This window comes from Brassica napus, chromosome C1, assembly GCF_020379485.1.
Source record: "Brassica napus cultivar Da-Ae chromosome C1, Da-Ae, whole genome shotgun sequence".
Lineage (NCBI taxonomy): Eukaryota > Viridiplantae > Streptophyta > Magnoliopsida > Brassicales > Brassicaceae > Brassica > Brassica napus.
Window position 1 is genome coordinate 34,852,511 of NC_063444.1, and position 18,223 is coordinate 34,870,733.

General features: G+C 36.2%; 3 protein-coding genes across 4 annotated transcripts; all 3 read left to right on the top strand.

The window, feature by feature from the left end:
- Positions 1–3,620: 3,620 nt before the first annotated feature.
- Positions 3,621–9,596, top strand: LOC111213763 (probable esterase KAI2). Of its 2 annotated transcripts, XM_048746291.1 has the most exons (4): positions 3,621–4,206; positions 5,890–7,327; positions 7,515–7,647; positions 9,239–9,596. In XM_048746291.1, the coding sequence occupies exons 1-2, from the start codon at positions 3,818–3,820 to the stop codon at positions 6,320–6,322; spliced, it is 822 nt and encodes a 273-aa protein (XP_048602248.1). In that variant the 5' UTR covers positions 3,621–3,817; the 3' UTR covers positions 6,323–7,327; positions 7,515–7,647; positions 9,239–9,596. The 2 variants fall into 2 exon arrangements, with proteins under 2 accessions (XP_048602248.1, XP_022571313.1); XM_022715592.2 differs by having other exon boundaries at positions 5,890–7,647.
- On the top strand, positions 8,067–8,957 carry LOC111213762 (glutathione S-transferase T3-like). The gene has a single exon (XM_022715591.2). The coding sequence runs from the start codon at positions 8,067–8,069 to the stop codon at positions 8,955–8,957; it is 891 nt and encodes a 296-aa protein (XP_022571312.1).
- Positions 9,597–12,107: 2,511 nt separating the features above from the next.
- On the top strand, positions 12,108–16,172 carry LOC125580962 (vegetative cell wall protein gp1-like). The gene is made up of 4 exons (XM_048746292.1): positions 12,108–13,825; positions 15,583–15,669; positions 15,747–15,817; positions 15,949–16,172. Exons 1-2 carry the CDS (start codon positions 13,139–13,141, stop codon positions 15,601–15,603), a joined length of 708 nt encoding a protein of 235 aa, XP_048602249.1. The 5' UTR covers positions 12,108–13,138; the 3' UTR covers positions 15,604–15,669; positions 15,747–15,817; positions 15,949–16,172.
- Positions 16,173–18,223: the final 2,051 nt, after the last annotated feature.

Genomic DNA, 18,223 nt, shown 5'->3' on the forward strand with positions numbered 1-18,223 from the left:
CCAACTGGAAACTTCATCGGACAATAAGCCACTTCATGAGTCAACATCCCACAAGATGAGCAATGTTTAAAGAGCTTATCGTAATGAATTTTAATCGAGACCTCCTCTCCTCCAAGTGAAGCTATCTTCCGTGTGAACGTAAGTGGTTTCCTAGTGTCAACGTCAATTAGCATGCGTCCTGCCAAGAGTTCGACAGTATCAATATGGCCAAGCCTACCACCAATGTTCCTAAGATTTTTGATTGTCCATAAATGTAATGGAATGCCTATAATCTCAACCCAGAAAAGGATGATCCAAGGGTAATCGTCGTGAACAACCGGTTCCCAACGAACAAGCACGAACATACAGAAATTGTAGTGAAAATGCCCTTGACGAAGGACCCATTGGAGATCATCTTCATTCATAAAGTTTAAGAGAAACTTCCCACTGCCAAGGTCATTAGCCGTGATCCTATCTTACATCTTCCACTGCGCTGGCATGGTTTGGATCAGCTTGACCACGGATTGTTTCTTAGGGTTTAAAATCTTCCCGATCAATGACATACGATAATCCTTAATGGTGGGAGAATCATCTTCATCCGTTAGTTGGATAGGTTCATCGTCGTTGTCGTAAAAAATATGTTTCCCTTTTACATCAGCCATATGAGCTGAAGGTTGGCGATTCATCCTTTGGTTTGATACGAGACTCGTTGCCGTAGGACACACGCGAGATCGAAAGATGATATCGAGATCGAAAGATGGGATCGAAGGGTTGAACAGAAAAGTGATCCGACGGAGAAAGATGTTTTTGATCACGATCCCAACGAAAGTTTTGATCAAAACAACGTGAAAGTAGCCGGACGAGGAGATACGATCTTCTCAAAAACCTCACTACGATGAGGTTCTCTTCGGGTAGAGAGGATGACAGAGAGGTAATCTGTTGTCAAAGAACAACAGATCTGGTAATGAATCCAATCCCAAAGAGGATCTGATCAAGCCGCCATTAGAGTCGCCCTTGGAGCCGCCAGAGAGAAAACCCTACTTCCCTCCTAATATTTAGTTTATTTGATGCGTTTTATTCAAGTAATATAATATATTTCCAACATCGACCGTATGTTAAGATTGTGAAGGAGAGAAACATAATTGATATATAGTAGAATGTCAACATTGCATTTATCTATTTTATTAAAACTGAAATACAAAACATTATTTGCCTAATTTTAAGTGATTTCTTAAATCTTCTTCATTCCTTTTTAAAAGTAATTTTAACCACATTCCTTTTTAAAAGTAATTCCCAGGGCACGTCTCCATGGGTGTCACAAATCGTCGTCCCTTTTTTCAAAAAAAAAAGTAATTTTAACCACTTTATTTATTTTCTTTTCCAAATAATTCGACAATATTTATTATAGAAATACAAAATAAAACTTACATCTTTTAAGTGTTTTATTACATCTTTTACATTTTTTCACTCTTTCTAATTATTACTTAATTATATTTACCATCATAATTTGATAAAATTTATTTTTCATATTAACCATAATAATTTTATAAGTTTGAATGAAATTGATTCATTCACAAAAACACTCAACCAGTTAATATTTTTTTATTTTTTTACAGATTTAGTTAGACATAGGCATTTAGGTACCCGTTTGGGTACCGATCGTTTTTATTAGGTATCGGATTTTTGGATTTAAATTAAACTTCATTGGATATTATAAATTTTTAGACGGAGTTTGGACTCGGATCTTTCCGGGTCCGGATAAGTCTGTAGGAACCTAAAAATATCCAAATAATTTATGTATTTAAAAATGTCATTAAGCTATTTATAAATAAAATAAAAATTAACATTCGCACGGTCGTGCGGGTCAAGCTCTAGTCCCTTTTATTAAAGTATAATCATTCCCATTGACCTAACTTTTTTTTGAAAGTTTTTAAATTAAATGCACCCTTATATATAGTTAAACCCACCCTAAATCATTAATATCTCACTTCCTTATAAAAATATTAAAGCTTCATTAAGGATAATAATGGAAAACAACATTATACTACTAACAATGTTTCTAAACAACATACTAATTAAACTTATGTCCAAACAATAGAAAAATCAGGTCTTTTCTTTTTAATAATTTTTTATTAATTTTTTAAAATTATTTAGTTAATCAAATAATTGATTAAAATACTCAAATAATTTATGAAATTTTGAAAATAAGTATAACTATTTTTAATTTATTTAATATGATATCAGTTAAATTAAAGAATTATTTTTTATATATTTTCATAAATAAAAAATGCATTCATTAAACTTAAAAAAAACTTTCATATTTAATTAAATATTTAATATAAATAAATACTAGAGGCAACTGATTACATAAAAAATTTATAATTAAAAATTTATCAAAAATACATATCATACAACTAATCAAATAAATTACATTGATTTTATTAAAAGCTCATAACAAATCGGGTTGAAATAATTGAAAAACAAAGTTAAATAATATATTATATGATTTTATATTTAATATGAATACATAATAGTATAATTATATAGTTTTCAAATACAGTAACATAAAAATGTTAAACATTATTGATTAATTACATTATGTTTAACCGTTTTTCGTCGCTTTTAAAACGAGGATCATAGTCTAGTTAACTATAAGAAGGAAAAAGGTCATCTTACAGGTCTTCATAGATAGACTTCTATGATTAGCAAGGGTTAACGTGTTAAAATGCACCCCTCCCCCCCCCCCCCCCCCCCCCCCCCCCCCCGAATAATTATTTTACTAGAATTCGCCTCGATTTCATAACTACAACATGATTCACCCTTGCTTCTAATAAAGATTAACTAGAGCTCGATCTGTCCACTGATTTATTTTTATTTTAAAAAAATATATAGTTAACTTATATAAATGCAAATATATATTTTTAAAATTACATGTATTGAATAATTTTAGCATTTTAAAACAAAATAAATTTATAACTAATAATTAATAATTTTATTTTATTTTTTGATCCATCAATTGTATCATCTATATTTTAAAATATGACATGTATGTTCGTGCAAATATATTTTTTTATGGATCAAAATTTTAATGTAAAATATAGTTGTTATCTATGATTATATTTGATTTATTCGATATAAAATTCAATATATCATTTACTATAATGTGTATTTTATAACATTTTCTTGTGTTTTTTCTGACATAGTTAATTATACCAAAATTTAAAATACCAACCCATAATAATGGACATCTTTTTATTTTTTGGCATTGATTAAATATAATTTAATGTTTAGCTAGATTATAGAAAGTATTTTTGAAATAAATGACATTTAATTTATTGTACGTCAATTTAGAAAAATGCATTAATAAAACAGAAAAATAAGCATTGAAAACTAATGGCTAATTTAAAATGGTAATTTTCTTTTAATAATAGAGATGATAATGTGGTAGACTGTTAATGTGTTAAAATCATGCTGAATTTTTGATATTTACACGTCACGATAGTGAAATGAATTTACACGTCCAAACAAGAGTAGTTTATGTTTCTTTCGGTCCAGATAAACTATACCTTTTTAATACCAAAAAGTAAAGATTCGTTTAATATATGAATATTGATTTTTCCTAAAAGATGTTATGTATATCGACAATGAATACAAATACAGCCATTGTTGAAAAGACCATAAATGTTTGGATGTACCAAATGCGAGCCTAATAAAAATCGGTGGTTGGATGTCAATTTAGAACCATATATAGACCTAATCCATTTCTCTTCTCCCTTTATATATACGCAAAATATCAAAGCCCTGTGTCTCATCTCTAAAATCACTCTTATAGTTAAGCATGGGGGTTAACCAGAAGATATCCGGTCTCGCAGCCGTTATGAACGCCAAGATCATCGGTTCTGGTGAGAGGTCAATGGTCTTGGCACACGGATTTGGAGGCGACCAGTCGGTTTGGGAGAAGATAATTCCGGTCTTGTCCCAATCTTTTAGAATTTTGGTCTTTGACTGGCCTTTCTCTGGAGCAATCAAAGACCAAGCTCTTTATGACCCTTCCAAGTATAATTCATTTGATGCCTTCTCTGACGATCTTATTTCTCTTATGGAGGAGTTGAAGTTTGGCCCCGTTGTGTTCGTAGGCCATTCCATGTCTGGCATGATCGGTTGTGCTGCTTCTATTAAGAGACCCGACTTGTTTACAAATCTTGTCCTTATCGCTGCTTCTCCCAGGTAAGCTCACTCTTAGTACCTCTAATAATTAACGCTTCTCCTTAATTATAACTAAAAGGGAAAAACATGTCTGTAGAAGCAAGGGAATCGAGAAAATCAAATATATGTATAAAATGAACTCTTCTCCTTAATTATAGTTAAAAGTGGAAACATGTTAGTAGAACCAAGAAAATTGAGAAAATTAAAGACGTGTGTAAACTAGTTATGTCGATATGATTACGTACATGTGTGTGTGTGTATACATAAAAGGAAAATAAATAAATAGATGCGTATATATCTGTAAATGAGATAAGAAAGATGATTGAGACAATTAGCCTTCAAAAAAAAAAAAAGATGATGATTGACAATTATAAAAGATTACACTCAGGACTCGAGAGAGAGATATAGGCCATGTTTACGTGTCGCGCGACATGCGATCTGCGACCTGCGATTAAGATTACGTTCGTATACGTGTCGCGCGACTTGCGACTTGCGACCTGCGACTAGACCTGCGACCTGCGATTAAAACTATGTTCGTTTACGTGTCGCGCGACCTGCGATCTGCGACTTGCGACCAGTCGCGCGATCAAAATTTTCTTAATTTTTAGTCGTTGTTTTTTCGGGCGACTTAAATGGGAATCCGCGACTGGTCGCGCGATCAGTCGCGCGACATCAAAACGAACAACAACCTGCGACTAATCGCAGGTCGCATGTTACGCGACAGCAAAACGAACAACAACCTGCGACCTGCGATCAGTCGCAGGTCGCAGGTCGCAGGTCGCGCGACATCGCGACATGTAAACTAACACGGCCCTAAGCACGTGCAATCGAAATTTAAAAGGCTATACCATCTCATCGATCGTACAATATTCCTGATAAATTACGTGTTTCATGAAAGAAGACAAAATAATATGCTTTTTTTGCTAATCAAAAATAATATGCTTTGCGATAATATACTGTATTAGCTGATAATTAATGGATTTTATGTGGATGGTATCTGCATCTAGTGAAGTGTAACTATTGGTCCTATTGCCACGTCTTGAACATGTGGTCAGGATCAGCTTCTAGCTTGTTACATGGATATGACATATGATCACACTTTGCTTTTCTCCTATATATGCCTGCTACATAATCATGTATTTATTGTAGATTCATATAAAGAAACCAATCATATACAAGACTGTACATTTTGACCACAAAAAAAAAAAAATACAACTGTAGATAATTAGATATTATACATATCAATATTACGTGGACCACTCTTTTAAACGGTCTACTCCCCGGTATAGAAAATTATTGAATCAGATTAAATTACTTGAATGGTCAATATTAGTAACAAAAACAAAACTATTCCAACTACTTGCTTTCGTTCCAATTTTATAAAATATCTGCAAAAGGATGAATTATTAATTTTTGATTGATATGATTATATACTCGTTATGGTTATAGCCATGTAGGTGGAAAAGTTGGCCATAAATTATTGCAACAGTTTATAATGTTAACATGACACACTCGAACTGTCAAAAAACCCAAAAAACAAAATTTAGCAAAAAAAAAAACAGTTTATAATGTTTGACTAAATATATGACTAATGCAACGTACTTATAAAAATTAATTAGATGATCAAATATAGTAATGTTACTAGTTATCAGATTGAAGTGGAAATTATTTAGGTGTATTGTAACCCAGACAAATTATCTATAGGTACATAAACAGTGAGGGTTACAAAGGAGGGTTTGAGCCAAAAGACATTGACGCGATCATCTCCAACATTGCCACCAACTACGAGGCTTGGGCGGTTGCTTTCGCCCCCATAGTGGTCGACTCAAGAGACTCTCTCTCGGTCCAATGGTTTGAGAAGTGTCTTAAGAAGATGAAGCCCGAAACGGCTCTTGCCTTAGCTAGGATAGTGTTTCGCAGTGACGAGAGAGAGCTTTTGGGCAAAGTATCACTTCCTTGCCACGTCATACAGCCTGGAAATGACGTTATAGTACCTGTCTCCGTTGCCTATTTCATGCAAGAGAATATCACAGGGAAATCCACGGTAGAGATTATCGAGAACTCGATTGGGCATTTCCCACAAATGACGTCACATCTGGAGCTTCTACGAGTCATGAGACGCCTACTCGAGTTTTGAGGCTTGAATATAATAAACAGCTTTGCATGCGTCGATATTTTTCTTGTCTACAATATTCTACTAAGAAGACAATAAAGTGGGTCCATAAGTAGTATTCATATATATGTTTGTGTAATGTGAATGTGTATTTAACTGGCAGCACAAAGTAATTTAGTTTACATTTTAGTTGAATAAAAAAGACGATCAGAATGAAGTGAAAGTGGTAAAGTAAATTGCTGCATCACTTTGTTGGGTCAAACTGAATCGCGGTTCTTTTTAGAGAGTCGGTTTACCTCTAGGGAAAGACACGAAAGAAATAATATTCTTTTACAAAATCAATATACATGTATCATATAGAAATCGTAGTTCAATTAGACTCGAGACATCCTCAAATCTTTACACTTCGAAAACAAGGAATCCCAAAAAAAAAACATGAAATCTGTCCTCGTTAGTTTTAGAGGGAGGGTCCAGGTCTACCATAACCTAAATGACATGAAATGTGTTGTTTAATTATTTCCCCCTTAGACCACAATTAACGGAGTTGCTTAAGGGGGGTGCTTAGTGAAATTAGGATTTAAAAAAAAAAAAGAAAAATGGGCAAATTAAGAAGAATCGCTTCTTAATCAAGGCCAACAAGACCCGGCTCTTGTTGGACACATGTTCTATTTTGAGCCCATCTATCTCTCATTCTCGACAAAATCACACCGCGTCTTTCTCTCTCTCCTTCTCGTGGGCGAAACGGCGACTCTCTCCATCTCCTCGTCGAATCCGCCGTTGTTTCTCCATCTCTCAACGATCTGTTGCAGGCGTCGGCGTCTCTCTCGGTCTCGGTGGAAACCTCGTCTCCGTCGGTGGACTCATCATTTCTCGCGTTTTGATCGACGACTTTCCTCGACGACTCCGCCTCTGTTTCTTCATCTCTTCTCGGCGAAGAATCGCGGCGTCTCTCTCGGTGGCTCGACAGATCTCCTCGACGGTGGAGAACCTCTATCTCTCTCTCCACGGCTCACCTCGACGAATCGAAAGGTAAAGCAGAGTATTCTTTTTATGTATGAATCTTTGAATTGATGCATGTGTTTGATTGTGGGCATTATTTGTGATTTTGATTTTTTTGGTACATATGATTTGTCTCTTGTATTTGGTTATGTATCGTGAGTAATAAATCGTTCACCTCTGATCCAATTTTATTTGGTGTTCTTCTTTGTGTGTTGAGATGGTTCGGATCAAGAGAGAGTCCCATCAATGTTCGTCTAACGGATCAAGAGACATCAAGTTCGTATGAGATGGTTCAGAAGAAGAGGGTTCGGCTCAAGAGACATCAATGCTCAACTTCAAGTTCAATATAGGTAAAGCGTATATCTTTGACAAATTAGATAGATAGAAAGTTTGATAAATTAGGCTCAGATTGATGTAGATTTGGACTGTGTTGATTGTGCTTTTGGTGTGAACTGAATTGATTGTGCTTTTGGTGTTAGTTAAACCCGTGGTAATTAATGTCCTGGTTAGTGATAGATTTAACTCTGATTTGGGTAATAAATAGATGTAAGAGGTTAGTTAGAAATCAAAGCTGATGCGGTTAATGTGTTAGATAAATGTCATCTCCATCTGGTTGGGTGTTGAACGCGTTGATCAATGGTGATCAATGTGTATTTCCTTCTTCTCTTCTATAAAAAAGTCATTCTTCTCTTCCATCTATCAATGCTTCTTTCCTTGTTCTCTTCATAAAAGAATTTCTTCTATTCTTTCTCTCTTGAGACATTACGATATGGATTCCAATTCATATCGGCCTATGTCAAACTTTGTTGACCTTCTAAATAGTCAGCAAGACACTGTCTTTGGTTATGTTCAAGACAGTGTCGAAGTGTCTTCCTCTCAAGTCCCTCTCTTTAGCAGTCAGCCAACGGAAGAAGAGACTCCTGCAGAGCGTAAGAAGAGGAGGACATGGACGCCTATAGATGATGTTTCCCTCATTAGCGCTTGGTTAAACACAAGCAAAGACCCGGTTGTTGGCAATGAGCAGAGAGTTGGTGCGTTCTGGAAAAGGATTGCTGCATACTTGGCGGCAAGTCCCAAGGTGAAAGGGTCTGAACTGAGAGAGTCTTCTCATTGTAAGCAGCATTGGCAGAAGATCAACGACCAAGTGAAAAAGTTTTGTGGGGCGTATGAAGCGGCCTGTAGAAAGAAGAGTAGCGGCCAAAATGAAACTGATGTTCTGAAACATGCGCATGAGATCTTCTACAACAACCACAAAAAGAGGTTCGCTCTTGAGCATGCATGGAAGGAGTTGCGAAATGATGAGAAATGGTGTGAACTGTCTAGTTCTAAAACCCAAGGAAACGCTAAAAGGAGGAAGTGTGATGAGAGTGCACAATCATCTAACTCTCACTCCTTTGAAACCAGCACTGGTGAAGATGAGCAAGCAACCATTCGTCCACCGGGTGTTAAGGCATCAAAGGGACATGGTAAGAAGAAGATGGCAGAGGGTAAGGTGCTGGATGAGTTTCATGGTATGAGGAGTATCAAAAAAAATGAGTTGGCTGCGAAAGAGAGGCTGTCAAAGATGAGGCTACTTGACTCACTAATCGCTAAACAAGAACTAGCTGACTATGAAGAAGAATTGAAGAAGAAGCTCATTATTGAGTTCATGTCTAATTAGTTCTAGTTTAAGGTCTAGTCATGTGCTTGTGTTGTTTGTTGTTTTTTGTTTTTAAGTTTATGTCTCTTGGGTTGAATGCTTGAAATGGTTGTGTTGTTCTGTTTCTCTCGTTGAACAATATAATTGCTTCGTTTGTTCTGCTGAAGTTGAATAATATGTTTCTGTCTATTGTTTGAATAATTAGTTGTTGTTTGTCTCAGTTTGAATAAATAGTTCTAGTCTTTCAATAATTAAAAGAAACACTTATTGATGTTTTGTATCTTGTCTTTCAATACTTTCAGGTCAAACAAGTGTGAGAGCAGTGGAATAATCACGGAGTGAGAGCAGTGAGAGTGCTTGTCTATTCACGGGGTGAGAGCAGTGAGAGCAGTAGTGTGTCGTGTACTTGTGTATTCATGTGTCTTGTGTAACAAGGAAAGCAGTAAGATTTGTATTTTTTGTGTCATGTGCTGTCTGTAGTCCTTGTGTTGCTTTCTGTTTCTATTTGAATTTTTGTGTCACGGACAAGTTGTGTTTGTGTTTTTGTGTTTGTATTTTTGTGTTTGTATTATTGTGTTTGAATTTTTGTGTCATGTGTTGTATCAAGTATCATACTTCTCAAACCTCTCATTTGTATTTAACAAACTTATTGTTCTCTCATTTTCATGAAGCCATCTTGTTTCTCATACCATAAGCATCACACCTCTCCACCTTTTTCTCATACTTCTCAAACCTCTCCACCATCTTCTCATACTTCTCAAACCTCGCCACCATCTTCTCATTCTTCTCAATCTCCATTCTTCTCATTCTCTATTCTTCTCATTCACTAAAACAATAAGTTCCATTAAAAAAATTTGAACTTATTTATGGCATCCTCTTCTCATAATAGTTTTGATGAATTAGAAGATGAAACATTTGATCAACGCTTTGATCAATATTTTGATCAATATTTTGATCAATATTTTGTCAAACTTTCGAGAATGTTTTCACTAATCATGATGAGCAACAAGAAGAAAGGAGAAGAAGGAAAAAACGAGTTTATATCAAAAGAAACCGTGAAGCAGACAATCTTCGTCTGTGGAATGATTATTTCTGTGAAACTCCAACATATCCGGATAATCTATTCCGCCGTCGATTTAGAATGAGGAAGCTGTTGTTCATGAAAATTGTTGATCGACTGTCCAATGAAATGGAATTCTTTCAACAAAGACCAGATGGTCTCGGAAGGCTTGGTCTGTCTACACTTCAAAAATGTACAGCAGCTATTCGTGTCTTGGCATATGGTACTACGGCTGATGCGGTTGATGAATACCTCCGGCTCGGTTCAACAACTACTCGGTCATGCTTGGAAAATTTTGTGGAAGGAATAATAAATTTCTTCGGCGATGAGTACCTAAGAAGACCAACACCGGCTGATCTTCAACGTCTATTTGATATTGGAAAGCATCGTGGATTTTCCGGGATGATAGGAAGCATCGATTGTATGCATTGGAAGTGGAAGAATTGTCCCACCGCTTGGAAAGGTCAATATTCGCGTGGTTCGGGAAAACCGACAATCGTTTTAGAGGCGGTTGCTTCATACGATCTATGGATATAGCATGCGTTTTTTGGCCCTCCAGGTACCTTAAATGATATAAATGTTCTTGATCGCTCACCTGTTTTTGATGACATAATAACGGGTCAAGCTCCGCAAGTTATCTTCTCTGTTAATGGAAGAGAGTATCGTATGGCTTACTATCTCACTGAAGGCATTTATCCGAAATGGGCAACTTTTATTCAATCTATTCCAATACCACAAGGACCGAAAGCGGTTTTATTTGCTCAACATCAAGAAGATGTCCGAAAAGATGTCGAGCGTGCTTTTGGAGTCTCGCAAGCTTGCTTTGCCATTGTTAAAAATCCAGTATTTTTTTGGGATAAAGTCAAGATTGGGAAGATTATGAGAGAATGTATCATACTCTATAATATGATCGTAGAAGACGAACGAGATGGATACACTCAATATGATATTTCAGAGTTCCAACAATCGGAAGACAACAGAAGTTCACGTATTCTACAGACATCCCTACAAATTTCGCCAACCAGATGGGTGTTCGAACTACAATTCGTGATAAACAAATGCATCAACAACTGAAAGCTGATTTGGTTGAACATATATGGCGTAAATTCGGACGTGATGAATACAACAACTATGCTCGGATGCTTCTTTCAAATTATTCTCGTTTATTTTACTAATCTTTGTTTTAATGTTTTTATTTAAATCAATGTTTAAAATGTTATTTTGTAATATGTTTTATTTAATAAATAAATTTTATCTTTAATAAAAAAATTCTTAAATTTTTTTTTCCTTAAGAACCGCTAATTAAGAACCTACCATTGGAGCTGTTAAAATGAGGGGTTTCTTAACGTAAGTTCTTAACCTAAATCTATTGATTTAAAATTAATTAAGAACCTATTAGAGGTTCTATGGTTAATCTTGCTCTTACAATTTCCAGTCCAGGGGGGTTCCAGAATGAATTAATGTTAGAGATGAATTTCGCCCTTGTCCAAGCCTGATTTGAAGATCCAGCCCAATAGTTTGAAGGTTCAACAGAAAGTGGAACCAATTTGACAAAAAATTGACCAGACCAAATTGCACCAAATTATAAATTGTAATTATGCCGTTGACTTCTGTTTTTCTAGAATAAGCGTGTGGTGGTTGGCCAAAGACGGATCAGATATCCGGGCAATTTTAAAGTATCCGAATCCGGATTCTTATCCGGCGGATCCATAATTTTATTATCCTTATCTGGATCTGGGGTTCTCGGATATCCGGTTGTCGGATATCCTTCTAAAAATTGTAATATCCGGCGGATATCCGGATCCGGATTTGGATCCTTAAAATAAATAAAAAATAATATTAATATATAAAAATATTAAAAATAATTTAAAAATAAAAAAATATATAATGTTTTTAATTATTTCTATGTATAATATTACAAAATTTACATAAAATTTATATATACTATTATAAAAATAAAAATATATTAAATAAATTAATTTGTATATATAGATATTACTATTTTTGAAATAGTTATTAATAAAACTTACGGATCCGGATTAAAAATTAAGGTATCCGGATCCGGATCCGGCTTTGACGGATCCAACATTTTACTATCCGGATCCGGATTCGGCCCCTCCGGATATCCAGATTTTCGAATCGGATCCGGATCGAATCTCGGATCGAATCCGGATCTCGGATAAAAGTCCCAGGCCTATGTGGTGGGTTGTTTTAAACTAGAAAACACAAAATGCCATTGACTAACTCAATAATAACAATTGTTATATTTACTATATTATTATCTGAATGTCAAAAACATCATCTGGAAAATATGACCGACTCTCATTGTATACTTGGCCTATTATTAAGAATCTTTGATGGAATTTGGCTAGAAAAAAATTTATTTGTTGTCCATTTTAATTTTACTGGATTATTTTGGTGTAACTTGATGTTAGATAGTATAGTAATAACAAATCAGAGCATAGCTGCATAGGTGGCCTTGAATTTGTGCCGGTGCACTCTCCATTCTTTGCTTAATCTTGATCAAGAAGAGTCCCAACTCCCAACTATCTTCCATACATACATCTGGTACGCATTATACACTATGCAATATAATATAGTTTAAGAAGAATTCGTCATAAATTTGATATTGAAAGAAATAGTAAATGTTGAGGAGTTCGTCTGTATATATATATTTTTTGACCAAAGGCTTTTTGTTTTGAATTTTAAATGACCATAAAGTGCATTTATATATTTTCCAAAATAAATAAACCGATAAAATGACATGGACAGAATCGTCTGTCCCCAAAACATCTCCATTGTCCGTACTCAACTCACGTCTAGGTGGTAGCAGATCACATACATATCTTTTTTTTTTTTTTTTTTTGTTAACCGAGGGTCCCAGGCCGGGGCCCAGACATCCCTCGAGGCCCACAGCAGCCACGTCATTTCCACCCCAGAAGTAGCAGGGTGGGCCCGGGTGGCCACCTAGTGATTTAACCGTAGTGGGGTGCCTTCGAACTCAGGTCGATTAGCTCACTGGTGTCCGCCTACCACTAGGCCACCAAGAGGTGGTTCACATACATATCTTTCCCCCGTTTTTTCATCATTCTCCATTTTCTACTTCTGGGGCTTAGTTTTTTTTTTAAACTTGTGGGAAGAAATGTCATCGGCGCCGTCTCCGAGTGCTACTCTGTCACCTCCTCTCCCGCCTACCGTCATTCCTCCTGTACCTCCCCTGACGCCTCCTCCTCCGCCGCCTACCGCCACACCTCCTACAACTCCCGTGATACCTCCTCCGCCGCCTACCGCCGATCCTCCCACAACTCCCCTAACGCCTCCTCCGCCACCGCCTACCGCCATTCCTCCTCCGTCGCAATCCACCGATTTGACGCCTCCACCTCCGTCTTCTCCCTTGCCGCCTTCTCCTCCGCCACCGTCTCCCGCCACTCCAACACCTTTGACCCCTTCTCCACCGCCGCCATTCACTAATCCAACGTCTCCGCCTCCGCCTCCGTCTCCCTCCACACCCCCTCCGCCTCCGTCTCCCTCCACACCCCCTCCGCCTCGGCCAGTAACTCGGAGCCCTCCACCTCCACCGAGGCCCCCAGGCGGAGGATCTCCTAGAACTCCATCTATCACCCCAGGCTTTTCTCCACCGCCTCCGGCTTCCTCTCCCGGAGGATTATCAACGGGAGTGGTAGTTGGAATAGCCATCGGAGGAGTAGCTCTGCTTGTAGCATTGACCACATGCATTTGGTTGCTCTTGTCGGTTATTGCATCGCTGATGCGCAAAGATTGCTTGTCTATGAGTTTGCTCCGAACAACACTCTCGAGTTTCACCTCCATGGTTAGACAAACACTAAACTCAGGGCCGTGCCTGACTATAGGCTGATCAAGCACACGCTTGGGGCCCTGATGTATATAAATATTTTAAGGGCCAATTTTTTTAACAAAGTGTAGTTAGTTATACTGGTCTTTGTCCAATTCTTTCCTACAAAGGGTTGGGGGTTCAATTTTTTGCCCCATAAATTTTAATGTTTTTCCATGATAAGTAATTGAAGGGCCAAAAATATATTTTGTACTTGGGGGCCCAAAAAAGTCAGGCACGGCCCTGACTAAACTCTTCTATGATTTTACATATGCTTTAATGTTTTACTAGATTTTGACCCGCGCTTTCAAAGCGCGGGTTTATTTTTGTTTTTTTTTTCAATTGACAAATATTTAGTAAATGTCACATTTTCATATATTTGTGTTTTATTTTATAAAAGACTTAAAAATTTTATCTTTATTTATCGTATTTCATTTTAAATGACTATTTATGTTAAAAAAATTAAACTTTATTTTTTTAATGAATTAAGTTGGTATAACTCTGATAAATTAATTTTATTATGGGGTTAATATTTTAATTAAAAAATTATATACTTTTAATAAAGATTTATACTTTTCAATAAAAAAATTCAATTATTTTTATGAATGCTTAAATTATATTAAGAAAAGAAAAAATAATAATTAAGAATAGTTGAAAAAAAATTATTTGAACTTGGACTCAATGGTCCAAAGGAAAAAAAAAGGTGAGAATTGAATCTGATTTTTTAATAGGCCCAAATGGCCCCAGAGAGATTTGATTTGGGCTGGATCCATAAATAATGACCCAATATAGATTTGTTATTAATATTACTTAATTGCCCTTAATGAAACATGCAATGTTAGTGAAGGAAACATGCCCCTAAGGTAATTATGACAATAGGATCCTGCTTTAATAGTATAGATATCCAATTCTTTCCTACAAAGGGTTGGGGGTTCAATTTTTTGCCCCATAAATTTTAATGTTTTTCCATGATAAGTAATTGAAGGGCCAAAAATATATTTTGTACTTGGGGGCCCAAAAAAGTCAGGCACGGCCCTGACTAAACTCTTCTATGATTTTACATATGCTTTAATGTTTTACTAGATTTTGACCCGCGCTTTCAAAGCGCGGGTTTATTTTTGTTTTTTTTTTCAATTGACAAATATTTAGTAAATGTCACATTTTCATATATTTGTGTTTTATTTTATAAAAGACTTAAAAATTTATCTTTATTTATCGTATTTCATTTTAAATGACTATTTATGTTAAAAAATTAAACTTTATTTTTTTAATGAATTAAGTTGGTATAACTCTGATAAATTAATTTTATTATGGGGTTAATATTTTAATTAAAAAATTATATACTTTTAATAAAGATTTATACTTTTCAATAAAAAAATTCAATTATTTTTATGAATGCTTAAATTATATTAAGAAAAGAAAAAATAATAATTAAGAATAGTTGAAAAAAAAATATTTGAACTTGGACTCAATGGTCCAAAGGAAAAAAAAAGGTGAGAATTGAATCTGATTTTTTAATAGGCCCAAATGGCCCCAGAGAGATTTGATTTGGGCTGGATCCATAAATAATGACCCAATATAGATTTGTTATTAATATTACTTAATTGCCCTTAATGAAACATGCAATGTTACTGAAGGAAACATGCCCCTAAGGTAATTATGACAATAGGATCCTGCTTTAATAGTATAGATATTATTGATGTTTCTTTTTCTTTGGGGAATTGATCTTGTGACAGGGAAGGGACGGCCTCCACTAGCATGGAGCTCAAGATTGAAGATTGCTGTTGGTTCTGCCAAAGGATTGTCGTATCTTCATGAAAATTGTAAGTACTATATATATGGTATGAAAAAATATGTATAACTGTTTAAAATATACAAGACATTCATATATAATTTGCAGGTAATCCTAAAATCATCCACCGTGATATCAAGGCGGCAAACATATTGCTTGATTTCAAGTTTGAAGCAAAGGTATAAATGCATATATAATTTATCTTTTCTTATATATGTATTTTCATTAAAGCGTTACATGTATGTAACTTAGCACTATATTTAGGTGAAGTTTGTTTGTATTGTGTCACTAGCTCTCTTCTATCTTTTAGGTTGCTGATTTTGGTCTTGCCAAGATTGCCTTGGATACAAACACTCATGTATCTACACGCGTGATGGGAACCTTTGGGTAAAAGAATCTTCAAGCAAAATATGTACATATGTACAATTTGCAAAGTGTCTTCAAATCCTTAAATTTTGTTTTTTGGTACTTTAGTATTTGGCTCCTGAATATGCTGCTAGTGGAAAGCTTACAGAAAAGTCTGACGTTTTCTCATTTGGTGTTGTACTTTTGGAGCTAATAACCGGGAGACCGACTCGCTCAGCGGAGACACTGTACTCCGAAGTATGTTGGTAGGCTTTTCATTGATCGTGTTGGAATCATTGATGGGTTGAATCCGCAGCATATCACTGATGCAATGAAGAACATGTTTGGCATGACGCTTGATTACACCACTTCATACAGAGCACTTTTATATGCACAAACATTGGTGAGAGGATCAGCAGGAGATGGGTATTCGCGTCTGCCATCATATCTCGAGCAAATCTCCTTAGCAAATCCCGATTCTATCACGGCTATAGAACTTGATTCTATCAATAGATTTAAGTATCTAATTCTCTCTTTTGGAGCTTCTATCAAAGGTTTTAAGTATCAGAGAAGAGTCATTGTGGTGGATGGGACTCACCTAAGTGGGAAGTATGGAGGTGTTATGTTAGTTGCAGCCGCACAAGATGGGAATTTTCAGATATTTCCATTGGCTTTTGGGATCGTAGATTCTGAAGATGAACCTTCTTGGGAATGGTTTTTCACAAAATTGGCTAGTTGTGTATCTGATGAGCAGCCTCTGGTGATAGTCTCCGACCGGCACATGGCCATTAAAAGTGCGTGTGATAAGGTGTTTCCTTGGGCAACCCGAGGAATATGTTATTATCACCTTCAAGAGAACATTGTCAAAAAGTATAAAGAGAAACATCTCTTATACTTTGTGAAAGGTGCTGCTTATGCTCATACGGTTTCAGATTTTGACCGGTACATGGTTGAGATACGGAGTGCAAACCCGGACCTTGCAACGTATTTTGACACTACAAGAAAACATCAAGGATTCTGAGGGAAAAAATCGTCAGAATTTCGTCGGAATATCGTTATTCCGACGAAACACCTCGTCGGAAATAATTCCTCGGAATTTCTTTTTTCCTCTGAAATCCCTCGGAATTTCCCTTGTTTGTCGGAAAAGTCCTCGGAATATACCGAGGTAGAACTTCGTCGGGATAATTCCTCGGAAGTTCATCGATCGATGCGTGTTTGAACATATATACATCGATCGATAGGAGTATACCGACGGACTTTTTCCTCGGTTTATTCCGAGGAACTGTTCCCTCGGTATATTCCGAGGGATCCGTTCCTCGGAATTTTCCGAGGGATCCGTTCCTCGGAATTTTCCGAGGGAGTTGTCCCTCGGAAAATTCCGAGGGAAATGTCCCTCGCTATATTTTTTAAAAAAACGGATCGATCGATGCGTTTTTGTTCAAAAACGCATCGATCGATCTAGTGAAAAATATAATTAATTTCCTCGGAATGTAAAAAATATTAATTTTTTTGAAAAAATATTAATTTTTTGAAAAAATAAAATTTCTGAAATTTAAATTCGAAAATATGAAATTAAAAGTAAAATTGAAATCATATTAATTAATATTCAAAGTTTCACAAATAAAAATAAAACATTCCGAGATTGGGGAAAAAAAAAACTACGGGTCTGGCACGTCCGGGAACACCTCGTTCGGGTACATCCTCTGCATCATCTCCATCATTTGCTGGTTCAGCCTCCTCTGTTCCTCATAGCCCGCCTGTTGAGCCGCCATCTGGGTCTCCAACAAAGATATTCGATCATCTTTGTCCTTCAACTGAGCCGTAAGTACTTCTGGATCAACAAAGGGCGGTGGTGCAGAAGAAGGAGGAACCGACCGGGTGCGACGACCCAAACCGAACAAACGTCCCTTCTTCTTTGGAACCGACTGAATAGAAAAAAGCCAAATTTAGAAATTTAAACCAAGAAATAAATGAATTGAACTTTAAAAAAAAAAGAACTTACGGATTCAACGATTTCGTTGATTCGAAACCGGGACAAGTTGGTCGAAGCCGTCGAAGCGTCATCCTCGGTTTGAAGCTGAGACACTTCGTCTACCACCTGAGTTTGGACCAGGTCGACCACGTCCCTCACAAGACCGTCATCAATCTGGCCGGTCTTCTTGTTGGTATACGCCCTCCTCATTAGGGCGAGATCATCGACCGGCTCGCCATCATTTTCTTCCGCCTTGAAAAAAAACATA

Bases quoted from the DNA above. Each gene is read 5' to 3' on its own strand.
- LOC111213763 (XM_022715592.2), top strand. From the start codon at position 3,818: ATGGGGGTTAACCAGAAGATATCCGGTCTCGCAGCCGTTATGAACGCC. The intron at 4,207-5,889 runs GTAAGCTCACTC...AATTATCTATAG, and splicing joins CTTATCGCTGCTTCTCCCAG to GTACATAAACAGTGAGGGTT.
- LOC111213762 (XM_022715591.2), top strand. From the start codon at position 8,067: ATGGATTCCAATTCATATCGGCCTATGTCAAACTTTGTTGACCTTCTA.
- LOC125580962 (XM_048746292.1), top strand. From the start codon at position 13,139: ATGTCATCGGCGCCGTCTCCGAGTGCTACTCTGTCACCTCCTCTCCCG. The intron at 13,826-15,582 runs GTTAGACAAACA...ATCTTGTGACAG, and splicing joins TCTCGAGTTTCACCTCCATG to GGAAGGGACGGCCTCCACTA.